This window comes from Amblyraja radiata, chromosome 18, assembly GCF_010909765.2.
Source record: "Amblyraja radiata isolate CabotCenter1 chromosome 18, sAmbRad1.1.pri, whole genome shotgun sequence".
Lineage (NCBI taxonomy): Eukaryota > Metazoa > Chordata > Chondrichthyes > Rajiformes > Rajidae > Amblyraja > Amblyraja radiata.
This window is the reverse complement of record NC_045973.1, coordinates 29,087,465-29,104,713: the sequence shown is the minus strand read 5'-3', so window position 1 is coordinate 29,104,713 and position 17,249 is coordinate 29,087,465. Positions and strand designations below refer to the sequence as shown.

Here is a 17,249-nt window from a genome sequence, read left to right as displayed (position 1 = left end):
ATGTGTCTTGCCTTTTATACTGAGGTAGTTAAGTGGTGTGTAGAACCTCGCCAACAGCGAACGGATCTCAGGAATGTGTATGTTCAGGAATGGGAGTGATGAGTACGGGCAGCGGTGTGATCACTGAGGTAGGTTGGTTGTGATTATCTGGTGGATTGGATGGGGCATGCGCAGTGACTCAGGTGGGCTTTGGATAGCGCTAGATGTTAACCTTCTTTCTCAGAGTCCTCTCGTCCCTTCTGCCTGCAGCCCGGGCCGAGGAGGTGCAGGGTTTCCGAGTGACGAGCGTGGACACGAGCAAGGTAACCCTGGGCTGGATTCTCACTCCAGCAGCAACCAGTTACATCCTCTCATGGAGACTTGCCACAGGTAAGTCCAAACCAAGAAACCTCTAATTTGTCACTGTCTTTAACTGGAAAGCAACACTGTTTTAACCCATGACTAACTCTGACTCAAAAGCAACAAACTGTCAAGACTGGACATCTGAAATAAAATCAGAAAACGCACCACAGAGAACTCTCAGCATTTTCTGTTGACATTTTTAATTTGGCCGAGGCTGGTAGGAATAAGAAATTGTGGGCAGCACAGTGGCATAAGCCTACAGAGCTGCCACCTTACAGCGCCAGAAACCCATTTTCAATCCTGAACTCGGGTGCTATCCGTGTAGAGTTTGCACGGTCTGTGTGGATTTCCAGCCAGTGATACAACCCTGATCTCTGTGCTGTCTATGTGGAGTTTGCACGTTCTACCTTTGACCACGTGGGTTTCTCCCAGATGCTCCTGTTTCCTTCTACATCCCAAAGCAATGCAGGTAGGTTAATTGGTTGCTGTAAACTCCACTTGATGTAGCTGAGTGCCATGGGAGAGTGATCGGCATGAAAGAGAATGAGATGTGGGGCTGGAGAGACACCACAGATTGTAGATGCTTGAATCCATACCGCTGAGAAGCTCAACAAGCCAGGCAGCATCTGTGGAAGGAAATGGACAGACGACTTTTCAGGCGAGGACTCTTTAGTCTGAGGAAGAATCCTGACCCAAAATGTTGGCTATCCATTTTCTTCCAAAGATGATTTAAGGCCATATGGAAATAAGGAGATGGGAATGGAACTAAATGGATTATACCATAGTGAGCAGGCATGGATCCGATGGACCAAATGGTCCCCTTCAGTGGCATTTTAAGTAATGAACATTGACATTCCCATGATTCCACGATTAAATACATCCCACGTTCTCCCCGTGACCGCGCGTGTTTCTCCCGGCGCTCCGGTTTCCTCCCACACCCCAAAGGCGTGCAGGTTTGTAGGTTTATTGGCTTCAGTAAAATTGTAAATTGTCCCTAGTGTGAAGGATAGTGCCAGTGTATGGGATGATCGCTGGTCGGCGCGGACTCGGTGGGATGAAGGGCTCGTTTCCGCGCTATATCTCTAAAGTCAAAAGTCTAAAGTTATGTGAATAAACAGAAGGCAGCTGGGAACTTGCCTCTCACCATGTCAGCACCAGCAAATGCCCAGGAGAACAAGCAGGTCAAGACACAAGTTTAAACTCTTAAAAGCAGGAGCTGAGACCTGATGCCGTTCTGGGCATTCACCTGCTGTGAGTATTTTAAGAATCAAAATTGTCTGTTGGTGAATTGGAATCCCAGGCCCGTGACTGATTTGAATGGAGAGGGAACTGAGAACCTCGTGTCCATGCCTGGTGCATGTGGAAGCCCCATGGATATAGTAAATGGGGCAGGGCACCGCCCAAACTGCCTCGAGTGTGCAGTACCTTCCGCTCCACCTATGACAGAGACAGTGGGACTCATGTGGACCTCATTAGACATCTCAGAATCCACAGAGGGTTTAATTTTTAATTTTAGTTTGGAGATACAGCATGGAAACAGGCCCTTCAGCCCATTGAGTACGTGCCACTCCAGCGATCCCCATCCACTAGCACTATCCTACACACGAGGGACATTTTCACAATTTTACCGAAGCCAGCCTGGAGAAAACCTACGTGGTGACGGAAGAACGTACAAACTTCGTACAGACAGCACCCATAGTCAGGACCAAAGCCAGGTCGCTGGTGCTGTAATGCAGCAATTCTACCATTGCACCACTGTGCTGCCCTAAAAGTGTTGGCCTCAATCCTGCAGGACCTGCCTGCGAGAAAGCAAGTGGGTGCTGACACCAAACCCGTTAATCCTTCCGTATTTTCTCTTTCAGCACAAGAAGAGCAACGGTCCATCACGCTGCCAGCAACAACTGCTTCCTACCAGATCACCGACCTGCAAATTGGGCGAGAGTACGTCTTTACACTGCGGCCCATGTTTGGCACAGAGTTTGGACCTCAGTCCTCCATCACTGAGCGTCTTGGTGAGTATGTGGCGATGACCCAAGCAAATGGTTCTCTGGTCTGTTCCTGCTGCCCTCTCACTCTCCCGCCATTGTTGCCCTTCCTCTCTCAGAGGCGTAGTGGCGGAGTGGTTATGGTAAAAGACACAGAAGCCTGACTAATGACTTGGAAAGCAAAATAAAATCCTGTAAAACAAAACGCAAAAGCAAAATAGGCGAAAAAGGTTACGGGGAGAAGGCAAGAGAGAGGGGTTGAGAGGGAATGATAGATCAACCATGATTGAATGGGGGCAGTAGACTCAATGAGCCAAATGGCCTAATTCTGCTCCTATGACTGACAATATGAACTTATAAATTCCTTTCACATCCTAATTGATGCTGATCACAATGCCTAGAAAACATAGTTTTCTAATTAATTAAATTAGTTAATTTATAAATGTGGATTAATGTAAATGTCAGTCTCAATAATACTGATCATCAAAGTACTAGGTTGTTGTATAAAAACATTCCAGTTGACAAACACACTTCAGGGGGGAATATATGGCATCTTTATCCAAATTGGTATCCTGTTGACTCTGAGCAATATATAGCCTCGATTGCACCTCACTTTGCAAGGACAGTTAGGGATGGCCAAAAATACCAGTGACATTCAGATCCAAAAAATGAATAAAGAATGGGTCCTGGTTCCTTTTAAAAACATCTGGTCCCTGAGACGTAAGGACATGTTATATTGCACAACACCTAGTGATCTGGAACACACTGGCAGGGAGAGCAGTGGAAGGTGATCATAGAACAGTACTGCACAGAAACAGGGTCTTCAGCCCACAATGCCTGTGCCGAACATGATGCCAAGTAAACCAATTGCCTCTTAGAAACATAGAAAATAGGTGCAGGAGTAGGCCATTTGGCCCTTCGAGCCTGCACCGCCATTCAATATGATCATGGCTGATCATCCAACAGTATCCTGTACCTGCTTTCTCTCCATACCCCCTGATCCCTTTAGCCACAAGAGCCACATCCAACTCCCTCTTAAATCTAGCCAATGAACTGGCCTCAACTACCTTCTGTGGCAGAGAATTCCACAGATTCACCACTGTGTAAAAAATGATTTTTTCATCTCAGTCCTAAAAGACTTCCCTCTTATCCTTAAACTGTGACCCCTTGTTCTGGATGCCTCTGCCTGAATGTGATGCATATCTATGTACCTGCCCAAATGTTTCTAAAACATTGTGATAGTACCTGCCTCAACTACCTTCTCCGGCTGCTTGAATCATACACCTACCATGCTTTGTATTAAAAAAAAAAGTTGCCCCTCAGGTTCCTATTAAATCTTGTTCAAAAGGGAACTGCAGATGCTGGAATATCGAAGGTACACAAAAGGTACACTTTCTCCTCCAACCTCATCTACTGCATCCGCTGCTCTAGATGTCAGCTAATTTACATCGGTGAGACCAAGCGTAGGTTGGGTGACCGTTTCGCCGAACACCTCCGCTCAGTCCGCCTTAACCTACCTGACCTCCCGGTGGCTCAGCACTTCAACTCCCCCTCCCATTCCCAATCCGACCTCTCTGTCCTGGGTCTCCTCCATTGCCAGAGTGAGCAACAGCGGAAATTGGAGGAACAGCACCTCATATTCCGTCTGGGGTCCTTGCGCCCTTATGGCATCAACATTGAATTCCCCCAATTTGGCTAGCCTGTGCTGTCCCATCCCCTTCCTTCACCCTCTAGCTGTCTCCTCCCACCCTCCCATCCGCCCGCCCTCGGGCTCCTCCTCCTCCCTTTTTCCTTCTTTCTTTCCCCACCCCCCATCAGTCTGAAGAAGGGTTTCGGCCCGAAACGTCGCCTATTTCCTTCGCTCCATAGATGCTGCTGCACCCGCTGAGTTCCTCCAGCAATTTTGTGTACCTCCTATTAAATCTTTCTCCCCTTACCTTAAACCTATACAGTATCTTCTTGTTCTCGATGCCCCTACTCTGGGTGCATTCACCCTATCTATTCTGCTATGTTTTGTTTTGATGCAGTGTGCAGCACAGCTCGAGCTGACATTGTGTTCCTCGTCGATGGCTCCGAGAGCATCGGGTATGAGAATTTCCAAAAGGTTAAGCAGTTCCTGTACAACGTGGTCTCTCATCTACCCCACCTTGGGCCTGATGTAACTCAGGTAAGTGTATCCCATCACTACATCGCCATTGCAACAAAGTTGGAAGCACATCTGTCCAACTAGTTTTCTTCTCCCTGTGTCCAACCCTCCCATCCCCTCGCCTCACCTGGTTCCATTAGCAATCCGTCCCTTCCTCCCTCACTTCACCTATCATCCAGCAGCCATTGTGCCAAGCTCCACCTTATAGAAACATAGAAACATAGAAAATAGGTGCAGGAGTAGGCCATTCGGCCCTTCGAGCCTGCACCGCCATTCAATATGATCATGGCTGATCATCCAACTCAGTATCCTGTACCTGCCTTCTCTCCATACCCCTGATCCCTTTAGCCACAAGGGCCACATCTAACTCCCTCTTAAATATAGCCAATGAACTGGCCTCAACTACCTTCTGTGGCAGAGAATTCCAGAGATTCACCACTCTCTGTGTGAAAAATGTTTTCCTCATCTTGGTCCTAAAAGATTTCCCCCTTATCCTAAAACTGTGATCCCTTGTTCTGGACTTCCCCAACATCGGGGACAATCTTCCTGCATCTAGCCTGTCCAACCCTTTAAGAATTTTGTAAGTTTCTATAAGATCCCCCCTCAATCTTCTAAATTCTAGCGAGTACAAGCCGAGTCTATCCAGACTTTCTTCATATGAAAGTCCTGACATCCCAGAAATCAGTCTGGTGAACCTTCTCTGTACTCCCTCTATGGCAAGAATGTATTTCCTCAAATTAGGAGACCAAAATTGTACGCAATACTCCAGATATCTGATTTCATCCATCCGCCAACGTCTTCCCATCTAATACCACCTATCATCTCGTGCCTGTTGTCCCATCTCTCCCCCAACTAGTCAACTGGTTCAATTTACCCATCCTCCCCTCCCTATCTGGTGCCACTTATCACCTACCAGCCTCTGTCCCACCCCCTTACACACTGTTGTATGCAGGTCACGTTTCCTGTTCCCCCTCACTCCAGATGAAGGGTCACCACCCAAAATGTTGACTTACATTTTTTGCCTCAGCAGATGCTGCTTGACCTGCTTGACCCGCTGAATTCTTCCACCATTCTGTTTTGGTGCTTTGGCCTATATGCTGTGTACTTCAAAATTGGCTTAAACTGGAATAGAGTCAAGAATTGACACAAACTGCAGATGCTGGAATCTTGAGAAAAAACACAAAGTGGTGGAGGAACACAGCAGGCCAGGCAGCATCTGGGGAGGGAATGGACAGGCAATGTTTCTGGTCAGGACTCTTCTTCAGACAGAGTGAGCAGTGAAAGAGGATCTCATAGAACTGATAATATCGTGCCCATTTTAGGAGTTTTAATACCAGATGGGAAATTGAATTCTTAATATGTCAGCTGGCATATTTTTCCTTTTTTTTTTTGCATAAAGCTCCATAAATGGAGTCATCAATAGCACAACAGCAGAATTGATTTGCAAAGTGATTTTCAGCCTCATTGCCCTGAAAAATAACAATCCTTATTTATGCTTAATGCAGAGTCCGAAAAAGGATCCCGACCCGAAATATCACCTAAACTTTTTCTCCAGAGATGCTGCCTGACTGGCTGAGTTTCACCAGCACTTTGCGTCTTTTTTTGTAAACCAGCATCTGCAATTCCTTGTTTCTACAAATATTGCTGGTTCAGTTAGTTCTGAGACTATTATAACAAGAGTGCGGTACATCACTGATTACAGGCTTACAGTCAGAAAAGCATCTCGCGATCATTATCTCTGCCTTCTATTGTCAAGCCAATTTTTCATTCAGTTCTTCCAACACACTTTGCATCCCATGTGCCCAACCTTATGGACCAGGCTACTTTACAGGACTTGCTAAAGTCCATGCCCGCAATGTCTACTGCCCTGTCTTCATTACTTTTCTTAGTCGACTCCTCAAAAAATCAATCAATTTGTGAGAGGATTTCCCCAGGTTGTTAACACTTCCTAATCATTCCCTGCCGTTTCAAGTATCCATAATTCCGGTTCCACAAAATCTTTTCCAAAAATATCCCTACAGTTGATGTAAAGCTCACTCGTCTGCATCCTTGCTGCCCTTAAATAAGGGGATATTAGTTATCCTCTGTTCTTCTAGTACCTCACCCATAGCTAACAAAAATGCAAAACCCTCTGTTAGAGCCCCAGCAATCTCTCCCCTTACTTCGCTTAGCATCCTGGAACAGATCCTGTCAGGCCCTGGGATTTATCCACTTTAATATGTGCCAATTTCTTTAATATGGTTGTACCAGGACATCAACGTACCCGTATCTAACTCTCCACCCCCTACATCCTTCACCCTGGTGAATACCATTGAGAAATATTAATTTAGGATTCTACTCCACATAGATTTTCCTTTTGGTACCTGAAGGAACCTACTCGACCCTTGGCTGCTTTCTTGCTTCTAATGAAAGATGTTGGGATTCTCCTTAATCTTGCTTTACTAAGTCATTTCATGTCCTGTTTTTACCCTCCTAATTTCATACCTGTCCTATCCAAACTTTGAAATGGTACCCGCAATTGGATATTTCATTGTGTTGAATGTGCAATATTCCAAACCACGACTCAGAGTTGTAAAAACAACCAGTCCCCTCTTTTGAGTTACTTTCAAGTCAAGTTAAGGCACTAACAATTTCATTCAGTGGTTTGAATAACAGCATCAGAATTGTTTTGTCTTTTAACTTTGTCCATATCTCTTTATCCAGGTCTCGGTCGTTCAATACAGTGATGACCCAAAGATTGAAATCCCACTTGGCAAGGTCACCACCCAACAAGAGCTGCTCCGAACCATAACAGGACTTCGGTATCTACTCGGTGGGACTAAAACAGGTAGAATATCTCAATAGCAAACACTCACTATGAGGCAGTGCATAGAGGTAGAACAACCTGGTCTGTTTGTGTAACTGGCCTTTAGGGTGGCACAAAGATGAAGCGTAGAGTTGCTGCCTTACAGCTCCTGATCTCGGTTTCTGTCTGTACAAAGTTTGTACGTTCTCCCCATGGGTTTTCTCCAGGTGCTCCGATTTCCTCCCTCATTCCAAAGGCGTGCAGGCTTGTAGGTTAACGGGCTTCTGTAAATTCTCCCGAATGTGTTAGATAGAACTAGTATATAGGGATTGCTGGTCAGTGTGGACTCAGTAGGCCGATGGGCCTGCTTACAGTACATACTGCATCTCTGAACTAAACTTTGGAACTTGTCAGCAGAGGTGAAGCTAAACCGCTTATTCCCCCTAACTTCCAAATTAAAGTCATGGAGTCAGGGATAGCATCGTAGAGACATACAGGACAGGAACGGGCTTTTCATCCCATTGCGAAAGTACAGGGGCTGTCCCACGAGCATGCGGCAAGCGCGACCTAACGTGGTCGCTTGAGCGTACGGCCTCGCGGGGCAGGTCCCACTTCGATCGCCCGAGCCGTATGGAGTTGTGCGGAGCTGGTCCCGACATCGCACGGGGCTCCGAAAAACTGACCGGATACAAAAATTCCGCGCGGCAGCGGCCTGCCGGCCCGCAGCCGCCTCGACACCATACGCACCACCTCGACGGGCATACGCAGCGTCTTGACGCCGGACGCAGCGTCTTGACGCCGTACGTCACGCGCGAACTTCCCGCGGACTTCGCTCGAACTTCACGTCACTCACTCGACCTCCGGGCGGCCCCCGCTTCCGGTTTGGTCGCGCTTGCCGCATGCAGGTCGCATGCTCGTGGGACAGGCCCTTTACAACCAATAAATACCCATTTACACAAATCCTGCTTTGATCAGCTTTACAGAGATGCGCTGGTTAACATTTTTACACAGAGAGTGGTGACTGCTTGGAAAGTGCTGCCTGGGGTGGTGGTGATGGCAGATATGATAAAGACATTTAAGAGGATTGTGGATTGGCAAAGAAAGACAAAAAGTGCTGGAGTAAATCAGCAGGTCGGGCAGCATCTCTGGAGAACATAGATAGGCGACAGAAATTGGAAGAGTTCCAAGTCAAAAAGTTTAGGTTTTGTGCAGAAAAGATTCACAAGGACTGTTGGATTTGAGTTAAAAGGAGAGGCCAGATAATCTGGAACTGTTCTCAGAATAAGGAGTAGGTCATCTTGAATCATGCAACACAAATACAGGCCCTTCGGCCCAGTTTGTCCATGCTGATCTACAGTAGATGCCCATCCACAGATTTGCCCACATTTGACTCGTATCTCTCTAAACCTTTCATATCCAACTACCTGTCCCCATGTCTCACAAGGATGACAGTGTTTCATATGGGAGGGGGGGTCAAGGAAAGAGCGTTCACGTCGCGGCCCTGTTTCAACCAATCTTTCCACCACCACGCACAAGGAGCACAAGAAGCGCAAGACAGACACCATTGTACAGATGCCGAGAAGTGTGTTCAGCTCTGGCTGAACAACAACTAATCTTGTGTGTGGACTCGATAAGAAGAAGATATGGGAGGGCAGACAGGCACCTCTTGGTTTAAGATATGAAAAGGAAGGAACTGTTTCTCTTCATGCAATGTTAGCCTGCCAACAACTCTAAAGGGCCCAGATTTTGGGTAAATGGGCCTAGCATAACTGGGAGACATTGGTTGGTATGGACGCGTTGGGCTGTATAACTCTATTGCCGTATAACTCTACTGTTCTGATTAAGAGATGAAAGTTGTACTATAGAGTGAGTACCTTATGTTTCTGATCACTCTCCATTTCTGTTCTTCCACAGGCAGAGCCATAGACTTTGTCCTGAATTACGTGTTTCAGATCTCTGCTGGGAGACGCCCACAAGTTCCTGCCTTGTTGGTCATCATAACAGACGGACGTTCAGATGACAGAGTCATGGAGGCCGTATTGAGAGCGAAGGCCGCAGGTATTCTATGCACGCTCTTCATTTGGTTGAAGTACACATGCAGAGAGATCTCTTCACTCAGTGAGTGGGTAATCTTTGGAATTCTCTACCCGAAAGGCAGTGGAGGCTCAATCATTTAGTTCATTCAAAACAGATTTCTGGGAATCGAAGATACTAAGGGAATTGAGTGATATAGAGACACTCTGGACAGTCGAGATGGGGTAGAAGATGAGTGATTTTTATAAATGGTGTCGCTGACCCGCAGTGCTGAATGGCCTACTCTTGCTCCTACTTTGTATGAAAGGGTGACTGGGTGGAAGTATGCTTGAACATCAACCCCAAAGAAGGGTCCCGACCTGAACGTTTGAGCGGCATACTGGTGCAGCGGTAGAGTTGCTGCCTTACAGCGCCAGAGACCGGTGGTGCAATCCTAACTGCAGGTGCTGTTTGTACGGAGTTTGTACGTTTTCCCTGAGACCACGTGGGTTTTCTCCAGAAGCTCCGGTTTCCTCCCACATTCCAAAGACGTGCAGGTTTGTAGGTTCATTGGCTTCTGTAAATTGTCCTAGTGTGTGGGACAGAACAAGAGTATGGGTAATTGTTGGTCGGCGTGGAATTGGTGGGCTGAAGGACTTGTTTCCATGCTGCATCACTAAACTAAACCAGTTTAACTCTAATCCTGGAACACCGCAGAACACAAATCGATCTAATGACTCAGACACCTTATCTCCATACTAGGCATCCACCTGTATGCTGTTGGTGTTGGTGAAGCAGATATCGATGAGCTGCAGAATATAGTTCCTGATGGAAACTCCGAGAACATCTTCTATGCTGAAAACTTTGACTTGCTCTCCCGGTTTGAAGGGGCCCTTGCTGATGTAATCTGTGTTGCTGCCAGCAAGCCAAATGTAAGTGACATCAACACATTCAGGGGTTACTCAATGACGCAGTAGTTGCTTTGCACCTATGCAGCGCCAGAAACCCGGGTTCGATCCTGAATATGGGTGCTGTCTGTATGGAGTTTGTACGCTCTCCCTGTGACCCCATGGGGTTTCTCTGTGCGCTCCGGTTTCCTCACATGCTCCAAAGACGTACAGGTTTGTACATTAATTGGCTTCTGTAAAATTGCCCCTAGTGTGTAGTAGAACCAGTGCACGGGTGATCACTGGTCGGCACAGTGGGCCAAAGGCTCTGCTTCCACACTGAATTTCTAATAACTAAAACTAAAACTTCCATTATATTGTAAGCAGACCAGTATAGATGGCAGAAGAACTAGACTCCCTCATTTTACCATCAATTCTGCTCCTCTTAAGGTTTCCTCACCCATTTTGACCTTCATGAAAATGTAATCACTCTCTTTGTCTTCAGCTACTTCAGCTTTAAGTTATGAAATTCACTCTCTAAACCTTTCCTCCTCCCAACCACCTCTCTATCCAAGTATTGACCCATCTGCTGAGTGCATCTGCATGGTTTATCTGACAACGCTGTTGTATTGCAGAATATGGCTAAAAGGTGCGATATAAATGCAAGTTATTGTTGTAATTCGATTCTTCCTGCGTTTTTTGAAAGTGCTAGAAGTGTATCTGTGTAAGTGAAGGTTAAGTCTGAATATTTTTCCCCAGGGAGGAACAATAGGCCACTGTCCTACTCGTTGCCAGAAGGTAGATATCGACTTAATTATTTTTTACAAGCTTTTGCAAGAATTGAACAATGTCACATTCCGCATTGAGATTTTCCTTGTCATTGCTTTATGTCATTGAACAGAGCACAGTACAGCTCAAAAGCATGCCCTTCGGCCCACAATGTCTGTGCCGATCATAATGCCATTTTATCCTAATCTCCTGTGCCTGCACATGATTCATATTTCTCCATTCTCTGAACATCCATGTGCCCATCCTACAAGTCTCTTAAATGTCACTATCCCATCTTCCTCCACTACACTTTCCACCCTGGGAGAAAGGTTCTATCTCATCTATCTATCTATGCCACCCATAATTTGACATGCTTCCATCAGATCTTTCCTCAACCTGAGATACTGCAGAGAAAACAATCCAAGTTTGTCTAGTATCCACGTGTTGCTGCTTTCAGGGAGCTATGGACTTAGACCCTATGATCCTTCTGTACATTAATGCTATTGACGGTCTTGCCATTAACTGAATACTTTCCCCTTACATTTAACCTTCCAAAGTGCAACACCTCACACTTGTTCGGATGAATAGCACCTGCCATATCTCCGCATTTGTATTTGTCACAAATTAGGTAGTATTTGGAATGAAGAATGGAAAATTAGGATAAAATGCAGGATAAAGGGAATAATGTTTAGTGCAAGATAAAGTACAGTGAAGTCCGATTAAAGATAGTCCAAAGGTCTCAACTGAGGTAGATGGTAGGTCAGGACCACTATCTTGTTGGTGATAGGATGGTTCAATTGCCTGATAACAGCGGGGAGAAACTGCCCCAGAATCTGGAGGTATGTGTTTTCATAGTTCTGTACCTTTTGCCTGATGGGAGAGGGGAGAAGAGGGAGAGTGACCAGGGTGAGACTAGTCCTTGATTATGCCAGTGGCCTTGCCGAGACAGTGTGAAGTGTAGGTGGAGTCAATGGAAGGGAGGTTGGTTTGCGTGATGGTCTGGGCTACGTCCACAACTGTCTGCAATTTCTTGCAGCTTTGGTTGGAGCTGATCTCAAACCAGGACCCCAGGACACCATGCATTCTGTCAAGCAAATCTAAATAGCTCCAATAGTTAGTAGACTGACTAATTTGTCAATCTTAATTTCATCTGTTACTTAACATGTGGCAAATGCTCAAACATAGATCGACCCTTTCTTGATGACGTTCAATGGCTGAACATTCTCGGCCCACGGGGGTGAAGAACTATCTACCCAACTCCCTGGCAAATAACTTATTTATGTTCAAAATGATTCACAAAGTAAATGTTTTTGCTTTTACACAGGGTGAGAGAGGCGAATCAGGAACAATTGTAAGTATAATCTTCTCTGTTAAATTAGAGAAACTCTGTTAAAAAAATCACCTTATTCTGTGCTTACATTAGTCCTGCTGTTTTTGCTTTAGTTTTCCTTGCTTCCTTGCATCTTTCCAGTGTAATGGCATCTATCCAATAGCAAGGTGACCAAACCTGAACACAATACTCCAGGTACAGCCTCGCTAACGTCTTGTACAACTGTTTATATTGCTGAGCTAACATTCCAAGGCATGGGCCATTCACCCACAGTCGTGCTTCTATTCCACCATAGCACCTAGGGAATGAAATGTGGATATCAGTGATGAAATTAAGGGTAATACACAAGCAGTAGAATAAAATCCACAGGTCTCACTTGGCCAGACCCATGGGGAATTTGGTCAATCAAGCTGTGGTTGGCTTTGTAAAGGTCTGGAAATCCACTTAGTTTCAAGAAGGTCACTCAGTATCTCCAGTAATATATTATCAGGCACAGGTACTTCTCTGAAACTATATATTTCAGAAGTTCTAATTGGATGGAATGTGATTGATGTATTTGGGGAATGCTATTTGCATTATGCAGGGAGAATTGGTTATAATGCAATTTCGATCAGGAACTTGAGAAACACTTAAATGTTACTTTTAAAATTGACAGGACAAAAAAAAGCTGTCTTGGATTTAAACAGTAGAGAGGACAAAAAACTTTCCATTCAATGTCCTCACAATGATCAGACACAATTGTATTTTAAGAGGACAGCTGTTCCTTTAATCGCAGATGCCCATTGAAAATGATATACAATCACTTCTATTGACACCTAAAGTACAGCTCTTAGTATTTTTATCTTGTCGAAATAAAAATAAACTTATGGCTATTAAAAATAATTAAAGGGCCTGTCCCACTTAGGCGACCTAATCCGCGAGTTCTGGCGAGTTTGCCCTCGACTCATACTCGCAGCATGTTCGACACAAGGTCGTAGGAGTTCTTTGTAATTCTCCCTCATGCTCGAGAGTGGTCTCCGCATACCCGAGGCCTCAGCTTGGTCGCGCCGTTTTATCAATATGTTAAAAAATGCCCGCGAGTAAAAAAAGGTTGCCATGGAAAAAATCAACACTTTTTTTACTCGTAGGTTTAGTAGTAGTAGTAGGTCGTAGTAGGTCGGCATGTTAGTCGTATGTAATTGAGGGTAGTCGAAGGTAGTCGAAGGTAGTCGTAGATAGTCTTCATCATAGTCGAAGGGAGGTCGAAGGAGATCGAAGGAGGTCGTCTTCACTCGAAGTTAGTCATAGCTACTCATAGCTAGTCGAAGCTAGCCTTCAACATAGTGGAAGGAGGTCGAAGGAGGTCTTCAACATGTCATTTTTTCAAACTCTTCTAAACTCGCCAATTAGGTCGCCCAAGTGGGACAGCCCCTTAAGAAAAATAACTTTGTACTGTGTGTCTGAAACGCTCTAGCCCCTAACCCCCTTTTCCCCCATTGACACAGTTGTTTTTATAACGCAATTTTCTATAACACTAGATTTTTTTTCGGAATGCCACTGTTGCATTATGGCAGAACTGACTGTATTGTCATGGTCTCCAATTTGAGTGCTTCTAAATTAGCCAACGGTAGCCCGTGTTAATTCCAATCCCTGATCTTAGTAGATAATTTCAAGACAAAATTCACTTATTTCAGCGAGTAAATTTTTTGTGTGATCAAAGCTTCAAATTAAACCTTTGGAGGAATGTGTCAGTAATTCTGCATTAATGCAATGTAACACTATTACTGACAAAATCAAAAATGGGCAAGAACTTGGCCAGTTAAGCACCATCTGTGGAAAGTGTAACCTGCTAATATTTTGGGTTGCGATAACTGTCAGCTTGAGCATTTCCCAAGGTCAGTGTGTCTTACGATAATCAAAGTTTGCAGCCCCTGTTGCCAGTTAAGTTATAACATTCCATGTTTGTTCCGTTCAGGGAAAAACAGGCAGAAATGGCATTGATGGGCGGAACGGTGAGCCTGTAAGTGTTATATTCCAACAGATCATCATCCTTTCTTCTAACCGTTGCTGCTCATGTCCTAACTCACACCTTTCCGGTCGTCCCTCGCCCCCTGCACACTGATCAACTGTAGTTCTTGGCTAAGAAGATAGAACAGACAACAGTACACCACAGAAACAGGCCTTTTGGTTCACAATGTCTATGTCGAAGTTAAGCTAATCTCCTCTGCCAGCATGTGGACCATATCCCTCCATTCTCTGCATATCTATGTGACCTCTATCGTATCTGCCTCCTCCACCACCCCTGGCAGCGTGTTCCAGGCACACACCACTCTCTGCGTTAAAAAAAAAATTCCCCACACATCTCCTTTAAACGTTGTCCCTCTCACATTAAAGCTATGCCTTCTAAGCATCGACCTTGTTTTTAAATGTGGTCACTGGCCTATCGGGAACCTGAAGGAGAGCCATTTTGATGGTTAAATGGGAACTACTTGAAGCAGGTTCCCGCTACTGTAATGCAAGTAGCAATGGAGCGTGTGATGTGAAGGCCTGTTTCTGAGGGCAGTCCACGATATCAGTGTGCCACACATATACAGGGATGGACATCTCATTACTGAAGCCCAGGCTTGCTCTGCAGCTCATTAGACATCACAATGCACACAGAGGCTTCTTTGCGACACTGGCAGGAAAATCCCTAGTTTATGCAATTTGCAATGATTTTACATTATAATTTTCCATTGAAGTTAGCGCGAGGCACATAGAATGTGAGATCCAATTCTGAAGTTTTCCTTTTGAATCACAGCATGAAAACAGGCACTTTGACTCAACCTGACGTTGTCAACTGGTATGGCATTCTGGGCTAGTCCCATTTGCCTTCATTTAGCCCTCTGAACCCTTCCTATCAATATATCTGTCTAAATGTTTGTTGAAAGTCGCAATTGCATCTGTTTCTATAGCTTCCTCTGACAGCTCACTCCAGACAAGGGCCACCCTCTGAGTGAAAAACGTTATCTCTGTGGTCCTTAAATCTCTCCCCTCTCATCTTAAGTCTTTGCCCCCTAGTTTTAGAATCCACCACCCTGGGGTAAAGACTGTGTGTGTTCACTTTATCCATGCCCCTCGTGATCTTGCACACCTCAATAAGGTCATTCCTCAGCCTCCTATACTCAATATAGAAAAGTCTAAGTCTATCCAGCCTATCCCTCTAACTCAAGCCCGCAAGTCCAGGTAACATCCTGGTAGACTCCCATCTGTATTTTTTTTCCAATGTAAAGACACTGTAGTGATTAAACTGTGTGAGTGTGCTGTATTAAGCTCTAACTGAAGCAGTAATGTTGGCTTTTGTTCATCAGGGTCAGCCTGGGTTACCGGGATCCCGAGGTCCGATGGGACCAGTTGGACCACCGGGCACTAGTGACGGAGGCACTCATGGGTTGAAGGGTGAGAAAGGGGATCCGGTGAGTACCCAACATGTACCTTCTCCTTCTCGTTCATGGCCAGGTTGTAACATCGTTTACAAAGGCCATCTCAATGACTTGTGGAATGTTTCAACTTTCTAGGCATATCCAGGGAGAGATGGGGCACCAGGATCACCCGGCAGGCCAGGAAACCCAGGCTTACCCGGACCATCGGTTAGTACCTCACGCACCCACCTATACTCCTTTCCCGTTCCTACACCAACCTTTCTGTCCCGGGCCTCTTCCATTGCTAGAGTGGGGCCTCACGCTAATTGGAGGAACAGCACCTCATACTCTGCTTGGGTAGCTTACAATCCAGCTGTATGAATATTAAATTCTCCAATTTTAGGTGACTTATAACAAACCTAGTAGTAGTGGGAGAGTATAGGACCGGAGGCCATAGCCTCAGAATAAAAGGACGTACCTTGAGAAATAGTTACCAATAGACAATAGGTGCAGGAGTAGGTCATTCGGCCCTTCGAGCCAGCAACGCCATTCAATGTGATCATGGCTGATCATCCCCAATCAGTACCCCGTTCCTTTCTTCTCCCCATATCCCCTGACTCCGCTATCTTTAAGAGCCCTATCTAGCTCTCTCTTGAAAGTATTCTGAGAACCGGCCACCACCGCCCTCTGAGGCAGAGAATTCCACAGACTCACAACTCTCCATGTGAAAAAGTGTTTCCTCGTCTCTGATCTAAATGGCTTACCCCTTATTCTTAAACTGTGGCCCCTGGTTCTGGACTCCCCCAACATCGGGAACATGTTTCCTGCCTCTAGCGTGTCCAAACCCTTAATAATCTTATATGTTTCAATAAGATCCCTGCTCATCCTTCTAAACTCCAGAGTATACAAGCCCAGCCGCTCCATTCTCTCAGCATATGACAGTCCCGCCATCCCGGGAATTAACCTTGTAAACCTACCTCAATGCAGGAATGTCCTTCCTCAAATTATGGGACCAAAACTGCACAGAATACTCCAGGTGTGGTCTCACTAGGGCCCTGTACAACTGCAGAAGGACCTCTTTGCTCCTATACTCAACTTCTCTGCATGCTTACTACCATTGACTGATGAACAAGATTCTGTTGTACTTGCCCTTTTCCCAACTTGACACCATTTACATAATAATCTGCCTTCCTGTTTTTGCTACCAAAGTGGATAACCTCACATTTATCCACATTAAACAGCATCTACCATGCTTTTGCCCACTCACCCAACCTGTCCAAGTCACCCTGCATTCTCATAGCATCCTCCTCACAGTTCACACTGCCACCCAGCTTTGTGTCAGCTGCAAATTTGCTGATGTTACTTTGAATCCCATCATCTAAATAATTGATGTTCACTGTATATAGATGCGGTCCCAGCACCGAGCCTTGCGGTACCCCACTAGTCACTGCCTGCCATTCTGAAAGGGACCCGTTAATCCCTACTCTTTGTTTCCTGTCTGACAACCAATTTTCTACCCATGTCAGCACGCTACCCACAATACCGTGCCCTAATTTTGCCCACTAATCTCCTATGTGGAACCTTATCAAAGGCTTTCTGCAAGTCCAGGTACC

General features: G+C 45.5%; 1 protein-coding gene across 7 annotated transcripts in view; it reads left to right on the top strand.

Annotated features, from left to right (window-relative positions):
• Positions 1-17,249, top strand: part of col7a1 (collagen type VII alpha 1 chain) — a 240,098-nt gene that overhangs the window by 84,026 nt on the left and 138,823 nt on the right. For all 7 annotated transcript variants that reach the window (XM_033037000.1, XM_033036999.1, XM_033036996.1 and 4 more), the window contains 11 exons: positions 250-369; positions 2,205-2,354; positions 4,355-4,494; positions 7,177-7,300; positions 9,173-9,316; positions 10,034-10,203; positions 10,918-10,956; positions 12,251-12,277; positions 14,211-14,255; positions 15,586-15,690; positions 15,793-15,864. In XM_033037000.1, coding sequence (XP_032892891.1) covers positions 250-369; positions 2,205-2,354; positions 4,355-4,494; positions 7,177-7,300; positions 9,173-9,316; positions 10,034-10,203; positions 10,918-10,956; positions 12,251-12,277; positions 14,211-14,255; positions 15,586-15,690; positions 15,793-15,864 — 1,136 coding nt within the window. The remainder of the gene's footprint in view (positions 1-249; positions 370-2,204; positions 2,355-4,354; positions 4,495-7,176; positions 7,301-9,172; positions 9,317-10,033; positions 10,204-10,917; positions 10,957-12,250; positions 12,278-14,210; positions 14,256-15,585; positions 15,691-15,792; positions 15,865-17,249) is intronic.